Source organism: Engystomops pustulosus, chromosome 4 (assembly GCF_040894005.1).
Source record: "Engystomops pustulosus chromosome 4, aEngPut4.maternal, whole genome shotgun sequence".
Taxonomy (NCBI): Eukaryota; Metazoa; Chordata; class Amphibia; order Anura; family Leptodactylidae; genus Engystomops; species Engystomops pustulosus.
In genome coordinates, this window is record NC_092414.1 from 205813553 (window position 1) to 205826988 (window position 13436).

General features: G+C 49.2%; 2 protein-coding genes across 4 annotated transcripts in view; one reads left to right on the plus strand and one right to left on the minus strand.

The window, feature by feature from the left end:
• LOC140128152 (TLC domain-containing protein 4-like) overlaps window positions 1-6737 on the minus strand; it is a 29620-nt gene extending 22883 nt beyond the window's left edge. The window contains exon 1 of the mRNA XM_072149613.1: window positions 6543-6737. The gene's annotated coding sequence lies outside the window, so the exon portion shown is untranslated. The remainder of the gene's footprint in view (window positions 1-6542) is intronic.
• Window positions 3748-12879, plus strand: ECSIT (ECSIT signaling integrator). 3 transcript variants are annotated; one of them, XM_072149609.1, is made up of 8 exons: window positions 3748-4127; window positions 9169-9265; window positions 9575-9947; window positions 10552-10775; window positions 10942-10999; window positions 11103-11248; window positions 11327-11426; window positions 12232-12879. In XM_072149609.1, exons 2-8 carry the CDS (start codon window positions 9179-9181, stop codon window positions 12492-12494), a joined length of 1251 nt encoding a protein of 416 aa, XP_072005710.1. In that variant the 5' UTR covers window positions 3748-4127; window positions 9169-9178; the 3' UTR covers window positions 12495-12879. The 3 variants fall into 3 exon arrangements, with proteins under 3 accessions (XP_072005710.1, XP_072005709.1, XP_072005711.1); XM_072149608.1 differs by lacking the exon at window positions 3748-4127 and adding an exon at window positions 7630-7777; XM_072149610.1 differs by lacking the exon at window positions 3748-4127 and adding an exon at window positions 7831-7951.
• Window positions 12880-13436: the final 557 nt, after the last annotated feature.

Consider the following 13436-nt stretch of genomic DNA (forward strand, 5'->3'; position numbering starts at 1 on the left):
ACATGTGCCCATATAAATAGACTTCTTGTGTGAATCGTCATTGACCTGGATTTTCTAGCCATGAATGTATCTTTCCTGCTGGAATATACATGGGTGATTATAGATATGACTGCCCCAGTGTCACCCTGATATTTAAAGGGGTTGCCCACTGTATATACATCACCTATCCAAAGGGGGAGGTGGATTCTGATCCTTGGGATTGAATTACATTTTCCAACAGATCTGGTAGAACAGCTCCAGTCCCTATATAGTGGCCAGGTCAAGTAACTACACTTCAGCTCCTAAGTAAATAAGGCAGAGCTGCAGTACCACAGCTTGACCACTAAGCAGAGAATGGAGCTGTTCTTCTTCTTTCTTCTAGGTGCTTATGAGTGGTGGATGATAAATATAAGGTGGAAAACACCTTTAAGGCACTTGTTTACTTTCCAAAGCACATTTATTTGCATAATAGTCATTAAGGGGGAGATTTATCATCAGGTTTCCGAGGTAAAACTGTTCTAGTTGCACATGAAAACCGGGAAAAATGAAAGCTGAGCTCTGATTGGTTGCAATGGTCAACAGTTCTGCTCTAAGAGACTGATGATAAATCTCCCCCATTGTTTCCATAAGCAGAAAGAGTATCCCCCCAGGACTATGTCTACATTCCCGGCAGAAGAGGTAAGTCCGTGGTCAGACTGCACCACCAGAGAACCAGAGGATCATCTGCTGGGTGTTGACTTGCAGAAGACCACTGACCTTGGAGGCTACTGGGTTCCATTTCCTGGATTAATGGAGGGTGTGCCCCAGAATAATTTTATCTCAAAGGCCCAAAAAATCCTAGTCCTACACTGGGGACGAAGTCCCTACAAGAGACAGCAGGCTTTTTCTTGTTGTATACATCTGTATTCAGTGAGTGCCCCCTAGTGGCAGCAGGCGACACTCAGAATGTTCCATCTGTGTTTCAGGAGTCACTTATATAACATTATTTCCTGGGGAAGCAGGGTCACTGGTGTGCCAGAAAGGTAGGTCCTTCACATTATCAACATAATATGACAATATAAGGAAGTCCTTTATCTTTAAGATGGAAGACATTTATACAAGGAGCAGACCGTGAAGCTTGTGTTTGTTCTTTCGTTATCAGATTATTTATAGTCACAGATCAGGAGGCAGAGGAGCAGCGTCAGACACATGAAGTGTTACACTGAGCAAACAGGAGAGGGGGCGCTCTATACACACCCGATAGCGTCCTCCATAACCTGCAATGTGTACATCCACATCTCCTCAGGGAATATAGATCTACAGATAGTATGAATGTCTCCGAAAGGTCACATGTGTGAGGAGCTACCCTAACTGATGATAATAGGGGGGATTCATGTCCTAACATGTCATGACAGAAGCCACATATTCTTGTACATAGAGGGCAGTATTATAGTAGTTATAATACTGCCAGCGACGCCGAGAGAAGGAGGCCCAGCGGTATATGGCCGGCCGATCTACAGCTGGAGCTTGGGTCGAGAAGAACCGCACCACCGGCATGGTCCGGTTCTTTGACAAGCGGAAGGGCTATGGCTTCGCCACCCAGGACTACACCGGACGGGAAGTATTTATACCCCGCCGGTCCGTCAAGAGGCCTGATCTGCCGGAGAGCCAGCACAACCTGAAGCCAGGCGAGTGTATTGAGTTCTCCCTGCAAGAGGGGCCTCGAGGACCTTGGGCGGCTGGTGTGATCCGGATCCCCGACTCCGATGAGGACCGCTACTTCCCGCACGATGACTGGTATGAGGACGACGAGTGGCCGGAATCTCCGAACACCTCTTCTTCCTCGGCTGCGAGTCCCCGGGCGGTGACCCACGTGAATGCCCCATCCACAGTAATTGTGAGTACGGGTCCCATTGCCATCCATGGGCCGGGCATGATACAGGGCGCCACCCCCACCGGCTCCCCTGCCGGGAGCATTGCCAGGTCCCGCGGCTCTTCGGTGGGAGAAGACGTCCCGGCTAGCGAACCTTGTCCGGAGGTTCCATCTAGGCCCCCATCCCCCCTTGCCGGTTACCAATGGGGTGATGACCCGGCCCCGGAAGAACCGGAGCTGGAAGGAGCTGCGGCGCTGCCGCAGGCCCCTGTTTATTTCTTCCTGGACCCCTCCGTGGTCCCTGGCTCAGTTGAGCCCCCGGCTGGACCAGCCGACACCCCGGGCGACAGTGCTCCTCCCCCTGAAGGTCCGGAGGATGTTGCTGCACCTGCAGTACCCGCTACTGCCACCGGGTGTCCCCAGCCGGCACCTACTCCCGCTGAGGATGCACAGGATTCCCTATTGCCTTTGGATCCTGTCCCTGCTGAACCCAGCGAAGGTGCATCAGACTAACCCCTGAAGGGCTGTAGCCCTCTCCAGGTACTTTGTACATATTGTGTATATTTATCTCCATTTGCCCCAAAGAGCCAGAGACTTTCCTGAGACTCTTACCCTTATTTATCTCAGTCAAGAGATTATACACTGTCATGTGCTATGATAGCACCCCTTCCTCTGCCACAGCAGAAGATTCCTACAAAGGACTCTGTCCCTCTACACATAGAGGAGACCCTTTGCATCTTTGTTGCACTTTTCCCCACATCAAGGGCTGTACCCAGAAGATGGACTTTGTCACTAGAGACCTTCTGTGAGACTTTTGCCAGATACTACCAGGAAAAGTTGCTACTTTATTTATTATTATTTTGCACTTAATGCCTTCCTTTTAGGTACGGACATTATGTTTGCACTTCCATGCCTTTTCTTTGCAGGAAAAGAGACATTCACTATCGTGCTACCCTGAGTAGCCTAACTTCCTATGTAACGTTGTAACGTTCAAGATGTGTACCCATTGGACTCCTAAGCCAATGTGAGCTTACAATATGCTAGCACCCTGTCATACATGCCAGTAGTCTGCATTAACCCTTTCATAGGCTTTTCAGGTTGTAGTGTGGCTGTGTCGGACCGTCTTTCTTTTTGTGAAACACTGACTGTTACCTTATCCCCAAACCGAGGTTTGCACATGGGGGTAGTCCGTAAACTGCGGGTCCTTCGGGGACCGGGGGTGTTACAGAGATAGCACCTGGATGCCACTCATACTATGGGTAAGGACGTCAGGAGGTACTCGTGTCGCATATGCTAATGCAATGCAGATAGACACCTTATATGATTGTCGCCAGGGAAGAAGCGTTTACATAACAAATATACAGGCCTTGGTGCAAGGAGTGGATTACAGGACATGACACCACACCTTTCCTACTGTACAGTTCGGTTTAATGGCGTCAGCGACCAACTGTCATACAGATATACATATTTTTGTCTTAGTCCGACACCAACCCAGGTGCCTGTCTCCAGGACCATGGGCGGTTTGTCCCTACACCTTCACATAGCCTGCACTTCCTAGAAGTGCCCTTAGCCCCCTCTGTGCCCCAAAACATCTGTAGTCGAGCCGAGGGCGGCTCTTTCAATTGCCCCCGGGGTATGCAACACCCTCGCCGATGCAATGGCGAGGTAGTGCTTGCGAATAAGCCCCATAACATGTCACCACATCATACAGGGGACATTGCAGTGGTTAATCCTGCCTGGCAAGGCAGAAGTTAAATCTGTATATGATGTAAAAGTCCAGTATCCAATGATATGTGTTACATCCTGTCTTTGTGAACTGAGAGGTAATTGGAGGAGCAGCCACCACCTGACCAAAGGGAGGTAATAAAACCTCTTGAGTGGAAGGTTCTAGAGATCACTCCAGGAGAGCAGTCTCTCCCGGAAGGGAGAAGAGACCGGTCCTAGTCAGGCCCTCTGGGTCTGCAGGACGTATGCAGTGAGTAGTTAGCTGAGCAGCAGCTCAGAGTCTCTAGCAAACCGGACCAGTGCAGGAAGAGCCTAGCCCCTGCCTGAAGTGGAGAATAAGACTAGAGTTAGTGTAGTGAGGAAAGGGGTATCATCCTACCTTCAAGGGTGATACCTGAAGAGATCCAGGACCGAGCTGAAGCCTCCTCTAAGGACACAGCTGCCTCCCAGCCTGCCCTTACATCCAGGCTGGTGACCTACATCCTGCGGCTCCCTCCAAATACCTCTCCAGTACTCCATCTACCTGTTAAAGGCACGTTTGCTGAAGTTCCTGCGGTTCCAATAAAGAACTGTAAGTTGTTTTCTTCAACCTCTGCCTCCGTCTGGTCCCTGCTACTACAACTCCCATCATCACCGGCACCCTGTCCACCACACAGAGACTCACACTCGGGACATTAAGGGGTTGCCCCAGGGAGATCCGCTATAGCAGCCTCTCCCTCATCATTTCTTGCCAACACCACCCTGCTGGAGACCTGCCAGGCTGTAGGACAGCCCTCCGGTTCCCCCGTACCAAGCACCGCGACAATAGCGTGCTTAGGCCGCAACCGCCAGCCACTCCGGTACAGCGGGCCCCGGCTGACTCCAGGCCGCACCGCAAGGGCTAGGCCCCGGTGGGGGATGTTGCATATGTCTGTGTATATGTGATGTGTACATTCTCTATATGTATGTGTTTGTATGAGTGAAGAACTGTATATTTATGTATATAGTTATATGAATGTGTAACATGTATATTTTTCAGCAGAAGGGGGCCCCTATTCAGAAGTCTGCTATGGGGCTCTGCCTCCCCTAGTTACGCCTCTGCACAGTATTATCTGTTATGTGACGTGGGGATTACATATGGCATTAATACATATCAGGGAGCCACAAAGGAGCAGTAATACGAAGCTGAGGCCTCTGCCTGTGGCGGCCATCTTGCATCCTTTTGTTCCTGTATGAAGGTCTCATTCTTCCTCCAGTATCCGTCGCTTGTTCTCAGATTAGAGGGCTGAGCAGAGGCAGCGAGGAAGGGATCAGGGCTTTCAAAAAGCAGATTAAGGATTCAGAGAGCAGAAATATTCCCATAATTCAGGAGAAGGATAAACCATGTGCAGGAGCTGAGGAGGTACGACATGGAGAAGTGACCGGAAAATAGGCCCGGTGCCCAGTACTCCCATTACCTTGAGAGACCCAATCCTAAACACTTAAAGGGGTATTCTGGTTTTCGGCAAATTAATGTTATTGTTTGTATGATGAAAAAATATATATTTATCCCCATATAGTTTTTGTATCAATTCCTCACAGTTTTCTAGATCTCTGCTTGCTGTCATTCCACAGAAAGGTTCTATGTTACTTTCAATGGACAGACAGGTGCACAGTTCGTTAGTATCACAGAGAATATTCAGAGCTGTGGGTCATAACGAGCCGTGCACTTGTGTGACCAGGGTCAGATTTCTATCCACTGGAAATAAACAATTGAATGACAGCAAGCAGAGATATATAGAACTGTAATGAATTGATACAGAAAACATATTTGAAAATTGTATAACTTTTTATTACACAAACAATAACATTTATTTGCTGAAATGCCCCTTTAAGGGCACAATATGACAGCATAATTATGTGGGCACCATATGACAGTGTTATTATGTGAACACTATATGGCAGTATTATCATGTAGGCACTATATGACGGCGTTATTGTGTGTACACCATATATCACTATGAGGCAGCATTATTATATGGAGAATATTAGGGCAGCACGGTGGCTGAGTGGGTAGCACTTCTACCTTGCAGCACTGGGGTTCTGGATTCGAATCCCACGCCGGTAAACATCTGCAAAGAGTTTGTATGTTTGCGTGGGTTTCCTCCAGGTACTCCAGTTTCCTCCCACACTCCAAAAAACATACTGTTAGGTTGTTTAGATTGTGAGCCCCATTGGGGACAGGGACCAATTTGACATGCTTTGTGCAGCGCTGCGTAATCTGGGTGCGCTATATATAAATAAAGAATTATTATTATTAATATATAGCATCTTCATTATATGAACAGGTAAGGCCAGCATTATTATATGGGCTCTGTTTGGCAGCACTATCATGTGGTCGCCATATGGGAAGCATTATTATGTGTGGCTCAATATGTGGGAACCATATATCAGCTTTATTATGTGGGAGCTATATGACAGCATTATTATGTGTGGTACTCAATAACAGGGCTACTATGTTGATATTATATGGCAGCATTATTAGGGCACACATTGACAATATTATGCAGGTTCTACATGGCAGCACTATTATATGGGGATTATATGTCATATGGATACCATATGGCAGCATTATTATGTGTGATTTGGGTGGTGAATTGTTAAATCTGCCCTGATATCGTGATATTATTGGGGCATCAAATTTTCAGCAAGTCCGGCAGTGAAAGCCAGTTGGCGGCTCCATGTCCCAGAGGGGCTGCACCTGCTGCATGGCAGTCACCAACTATGGCAGCGCTGAATGAGCGCTAGGTGGTTATGGTGGTAATGCTTCATCTGTCCTATGGTGGCGCTGCATACTTTGATAAACAAGCAATCATACTTTAGAGGACAATTCTTTTAAGGGTGGTCTTTTAAGAAGTTCTACGCTTTATAATATCCCTTTTTGTCACTCAGTATGTCTCTAGACCACAATGTAACTCTGCACTTACAGCAGGCAACGCTCAATTATCTGATGCAAATAAAAACTCACCGGTGTCCATCCATAAAGTTCGTATGTTGTCCGGGTATCTAGTACGTGATCCATCCACCTGCCGCAGACGCTAGTTTGGAGTGGTAGGACCTAAGGAGCCCCTCAAACGTAGGGGCACTTTCTGTGACCCCCTGCTGCCTCCTAAAAGCAGGCTACTGTCACCTGCAGTACCAGATTCCACCACAAAAAGTGGCAATTCTTCGAATAACTCTTAATGCAGCAGCGCCCCCACCAGATAATGTTTTATCAGGATATTTCTCCCATGTGAGGGATGCGTGGCCATGGATGGGAGGGAAGGAACATTACACAGGCCCTTACATGAACTGGATCGACAGGTCTGGCAGGAGGAGAAGGAGCGCAGTTATATAATCAGGAAAAATAACTAAACTTTCTTCCTAGCAGAGGCGGAGGAGAGGGCGACCTGCCAGGATCCTTATAACATCCCTCTAGTTGTCACTCAGCTTTCCCAGATGGAGAAATATCAACATCTATGATTGAATAGAGCATTTCTGCACGCTGTGGCAGGTTTTTTTTTACATTCAGGGTTGTGCAAAAGCTGGGTGACAACTAATTTGCCTCATAAAGCCCCTGATGGGGTTGTCACAGTACACAGGCAAGGGTCACGTCACCTCATATGAATTCCCAGCTCAGCTGTGAAAAATATTCGGTGAAAACCAATATGACTGCAATGATGGATGGTTCCTATAAGGGTTGTCAGTCACCTTATATATCACAATTCAGGGTTGTAGGAAAGCTGGGTAGCAAACGATATGCCAGAAAATGTCACACAGCTTTCCCAGATTCCTGAATTATAAGACTAACATTAGTAAAGGAGTCGGGAATACATTACTACAACTCCCCTCAGACAGAATTTCCACTTAGGCTTGTGGGAAAGTTGGGTATTATGAGCTATAGTCATACTACTTTTCCAGGAGCAGATAAACAATTACCAAGAAGTTTTATGAACTTGGAATATGATGACAATTTTTTATAAATTACTCAAATTTTCTCTATTCAACGCTACAGTATCACAAAGTTTAATCAGCATTATTCGTCGGCCATTTTATTGTAGTCCAAGATACTGAGCAGCTCATAGTGCAGTGGAGCCGGCAAAATGGCGCCGTCAGCGGATTGTTACCTCTAGTGACAGTACGTAGATGTAGACGGCTCAATGTCTGTCTACTCCAAGATGGCGGCGCCCATAGAAGTAAAGTGACACTGAGGATCCTGTGCAGGTACAGTGTGTGTGTGTGGATGGCGGAGATTGCGCCCCCCTCTGTGTGTGGTGACATATGAGTGGACAGACAGCAAATCTCTGGGGTTTATCCACCGGAAATGATGGGTTTATAGTCCTGAGCGGTGTGTGCTGGACAACTGTCACTTACAGAGCAGTAATAGGGGACAGAAAGGTGACCAGAACCATCCGCAGCGCCCCCAAAACTGTATCATCCCTCTGCAGCGCCCCCAAAACTGTATCGTCCCTCCACAGAGCACCCCGAAACTGTATCATCCCTCCGCAGAGCCCCCCGAAACTGTACCATCCCTCCGCAGAGCCCCCCGAAACTGTACCATCCCTCCGCAGAGCCCCCGAAACTGTACCATCCCTCCGCAGAGCCCCCGAAACTGTACCATCCCTCCGCAGAGCCCCCCAAAACTGTACCATCCCTCCGCAGAGCCCCCCAAAACTGTACCATCCCTCCGCAGAGCCCCCCAAAACTGTATCATCCCTCCGCAGAGCCCCCGAAACTGTATCATCCCTCCGCAGAGCCCCCCCGAAACTGTACCATCCCTCCGCAGAGCCCCCCAAAACTGTACCATCCCTCCGCAGAGCCCCCCAAAACTGTACCATCCCTCCGCAGAGCCCCCCAAAACTGTACCATCCCTCCGCAGAGCCCCCCCGAAACTGTATCATCCCTCCGCAGAGCCCCCGAAACTGTACCATCCCTCCGCAGAGCCCCCCAAAACTGTACCATCCCTCCGCAGAGCCCCCCAAAACTGTACCATCCCTCCGCAGAGCCCCCCAAAACTGTACCATCCCTCCGCAGAGCCCCCGAAACTGTATCATCCCTCCGCAGAGCCCCCCCGAAACTGTATCATCCCTCCGCAGAGCCCCCCATAACTGTATCATCCCTCCGCAGAGCCCCCCAAAACTGTACCATCCCTCCGCAGAGCCCCCCAAAACTGTACCATCCCTCCGCAGAGCCCCCCAAAACTGTACCATCCCTCCGCAGAGCCCCCGAAACTGTATCATCCCTCCGCAGAGCCCCCCCGAAACTGTATCATCCCTCCGCAGAGCCCCCCCGAAACTGTATCATCCCTCCGCAGAGCCCCCCCGAAACTGTATCATCCCTCCGCAGAGCCCCCCATAACTGTATCATCCCTCCGCAGAGCCCCCCATAACTGTATCGTCCATCCGCAGAGCCCCCCCGAAACTGTATCGTTCATCCGCAGGGCCCCCCGAAACTGTATTGTGCGTCCGCGGTGCCCCCCCTTGCATTTGAATAGAATTGTAACAAATGCTCAGCTGTGAGAAGTATTCTGTGTGTGCAGGTTCTTAGTTCCAGCAAAGCAGATCATTGTCTTTCTCCCTGTATTTCACCCCATTTCTATCATGCTATTATTGCAGAGACTTGAGGATGAAGAGCTTGCGCTTGCTGGTTGCTGCCCACAGGCTTTGTGCCGGGCTCAGACACCTGCCAGCGGTGGAGCCACATGTAGCCAGGGTAAGTGTGCCGTCACTCAGATACCGCAATGACCCGAGCGCTGCCAGATGATCAGGTATCGAGCAGTCAGAAATCAGGAGCTACAGCTTTTACTCAGCGCAGCAGTGAACAGCTCAGTGCACAGAGCACAGCAGTGTGAGGACTCCCCCAGAAACTACAATGCTATAATTTATCTATAGATCACAGTCCTGCTGCTAACAACAACATACACAGAGGCATGATTACCTCAGCAGGTACAAAAGAGAATTCTGGTCACACCTGCTGCTAGGTTCCCTTTAATCCTGTGTATCCTCCTCTCATGTGTTGCAGTCACAGTTGCTCCGTGCCGTCCACACCTCGTCCTCCCCTGGACCTCCAGTGAATACTCCTCCATCAAATACTGTTGCTCCCTTTGACGACGCGTTCGCCAAGGACCAGCGGGACAAGGCCTCGTTCATCCAGGTGCTGGATCTGTTCTGTGGCCGGGATGTGAGGAGGAGAGGACACATTGAGCTCATTGAGGCGGCGCTCAGGTGGATGCCTCAGTTCGGAGTGGAGAAAGACCTGGAGGTCTACAACAAGCTGCTGGACGTCTTCCCCAAGGAGGTCTTCGTCCCCAGGAACTTTATCCAAACCTTGTTCCTCCATTACCCCCGACAGCAGGAGTGCGCCGTCAGAATCCTGGACCAGATGGAGTTCTATGGTATGTGTAGGGTCATCTAATTACCGTACTGCTGTGTGTTACTGGGTATGCTCCTCCCATCACAGGGTGATGGACAGGAGGGAGGAGCTATGTGACAATGAGGCTGCTCCTCCCATCACAGAGTGAATGACAAGAAAGAGGAGCAGTGTGGTATCCTCCTCCCACTACTGGGTGACCCAGACAGGAGGGAGGAACTATGTGACATGAAGTCTGCTCCTCCCATCACAGGGTGACTGACAAGAAGGAGGAGCTATGTGATGTACTAAGCTCCTTCCACTACCAGTTGATCCAGACAGGAGGGAGGAGATATGTAAGAAAGGGTCTACTCCTCCTATCACAGGTTGACACAGACAGGAGGGAGTAGCTACGTGACATAGAGTGTGCTCCTCCCATCACAGGATGACCAAAAAGAAGGAGGAGCTATGTGATGTGGTATGCTCCTCCCAATACAGGGTGACCCAGACAAGAGGGAGGAGCTATGTGATGGTGAGTCTGCCCCTCCCATCACTGAGTGACACACGCAGGAGGGAGAAGATGTGTATTACAGGGTGAAACAGACAAGAGGGAGGAGCTGAGTGACAATGAACGTGTTTTGTCTCTGCAGGGGTGACCCCTAACAAGCACACCTACTTCCTCCTGGTGCAGACATTTGGGAAGCTCAGCCACCCTGTAAAGAAGTACCAGCGCATGCTCTATTGGTTCCCTCGCTTCAAGCATACCAACCCTTACCCCGTGCCCTTGGACCTACAAGCTGACCCCGTTGCCCTGTCCCGAGTCTGCCTGGAGCGGATAGCTGCCGACAGAGACGCCAGAGTGACGGTGTACCAGGTGACTACACAGCCAGTGTATGATAACATAGGCCCAAAGCCTGTGGCTGCACTACTGCGAGACCCGGGAGTAGTGCCCACACGCTATACATGTCAGACCATATAGCTGGTGATATGCCCCTCTTACCCATAATACACCTCTGTAACTATGTCTGCTCCCTCCACAGCTGCCGTGCACAGAGGTGTGTGATGATGGGACAGTCCAGGAGCACTCGCATCTTGTAGGTATGTACCTCTACACACATGAATGCAGCCTTACCACTGCAGCAATGTGCTGCCCCCTGGTGGAAGGGCACATGGTCACACAGTATTTGGGCTTCATCCCCAGGTATACAGTCTCCGGATCAGATCTCTCTCCTGGCCGAACACGATACCAAATACCCTGTGATAGTAGAAGGTCCTTTCCCGCTGTGGCTGAAGAAGACCTGTGTCCAATACTACGTCCTGCGGGCAGAGCCAGGCGCCAAGAAGAAGGTGGGTACAAGGTGCCAGCTGTCGGGTCAGCTGCCTGCTCGGGTCAGGGAGGGTAACCTGTGCCTGTTCATTGCTTAGGAGGAGATGGACCCTGAGAGAAGTTTGTATTACCCCCTGTCTCTGGACCTGGACCTGGAGAGGGATCTTGCTGAAGACTTCACCTTTGATGTGGATGAAGGTAAGAATATAGATGGCGGACAATTTCATTTATACCTTTTTGGGGACTGTACAAACTTTTAATCACTTTTTATTTAACACCTTCACGCACCATGACGGACTATATCGTCCTTGTGCTGCGAGGAGTGTATGGAGAGAGCTTACAAGCTGAGCTCTCTCCATACACAGCGGGTGTCGGTGTTGAACCCAACCGCGGCAACTAACTTACCATTACATGGGTGACACCATCTTGAATGATGACACCACCCACAGCTCCTTACACTGAAGTATGAAAAAGTAATTAGCGCCAGAAGACGGCAAAATGAAGAATATTTGTAAATGTATGAAAACATTATAAAACCTATACAAATGTTGTTATCCCTGTAATCGTACAGACATGTCATGTCATTTGTGGCGTACAGTGAAAGCCGTAAAATCCAAGCCCACCAGCAAACAGCGACAAATGCGTTTTTTACCAATTCCCTTGCATTTGGATTTTTTTTTTTTTGCCGCTTCCCAGTACACGGTGTGGAATATTAGATACCGTCACTATGCAGTGCAATTTGTTACGCAGAAAACAAGCCGTCACACGGCTCTGTACATGGAAACATAAAAAATGTATGGATTTTTGAATCTGAGGAGTGAAAAATTAAAACACGAAAATGGGCCTGGTCGTTAAGGGGTTAAAGAGAACCTGCCATTTGCCACCCAAAATAAGTAGTTTATTAAAAACTATGATTAAAAAGCATTGCCCGTACACCATTATACCCTATATATTTGTATAATGTAGACATTCCCTTTAAATGTTCTTGGCTTCTTCTTTGCAGTGGAGGAAGGTCAGGTCTATGCGATGTGCATGGCAGGTTCTGGAGATGAGAGGACACTCGGGAAATGGATTAATTGCCTTCAGGAATCCAACCCCATCCTGGGTCAGCTGCCGGTTCTTTTCAGACTGACCTCCAGTCCCCGGGAAGTAAGTCTTCCCGTACAAGAGGAAGACGGAGAGTCACACAAGAAAGAGGAAGCGAGAGAATCGTCAGCAGAGGAGGATGAGGAGGAGACGAGACAGAACCGTAGGATGGAGCAGTAGGAAAGGGATTATCCATGGAAGGAATGACATTTATAGGGAATCTCTCTCCCGCTCCAGTTCATTTTATAGACTCCCTGATACCAACGAGCAATGAAACCCTCAAAATGTGCTAGAAAACGAAAACTCGTATTTGGCCAATCGCTGGAGGCTGGAGAAGTCACATGACAGGAAGTAACAAGTAGACAAGATCGGTGATCGCCCGGCTTACCTAGGAACAGAGTATTATTTAATTACTGAAAAATACCAATATGGCCCCATAATAATTGTTCAACGAGTAGTTGTCAGATAATCTAATATTATGCCCGCCACTCAGGGGTCTGGAGAAGTTGGGTGAACTACAGATGTATTGGCAGCCATGTTCACTTTTAATAAATGTCGGAGGTAACTTGTGTGTGGTGCTGGTTATGGACGCCGGGCAGGGATCCATTGTAAATCCAAAATTTTTCAGGAGAATCCTACCTTTCTCTTAAAGGGGTTGGCTAGGATCTAGTCCTCTGATTAGGCCATCTATACCTGATCTTGGGGGCTGACACCTGCGCTTGTGAGCTGTTTGATGGAGCAGAAAGTTCACTCCATCCTCTATTGCTGTAACAAGGGTCCCCAGAGCCCAAACCATCAGTGCTGGCCAACCCCTTTAATTTTATCTGCTATAAAGTTTTCCACTTGCCTGCAATGGGAGTTGATATTTGGTAAAAGTAAACTTTTTTTCCCCTTCACCACGACGGCACCAACCAGAGAGAGGGATCCGCCCCCAGGGACAGGAAACCTGAGCATAAAAACATGCTCCTCCTATTCTGCCTCAGTGGTTTCCTGTCCCTGGAAGGGACCTGAGCGTGGGCTGAGGGAACCTCTGGTTGGTTCCGTCGGGTGCCCGCAGTTCTGACTTACCGGGGGGGCGCGTCGCGTCTCTCTGGAGAAGGCTGGCTCCACGTGGTCCTTCTC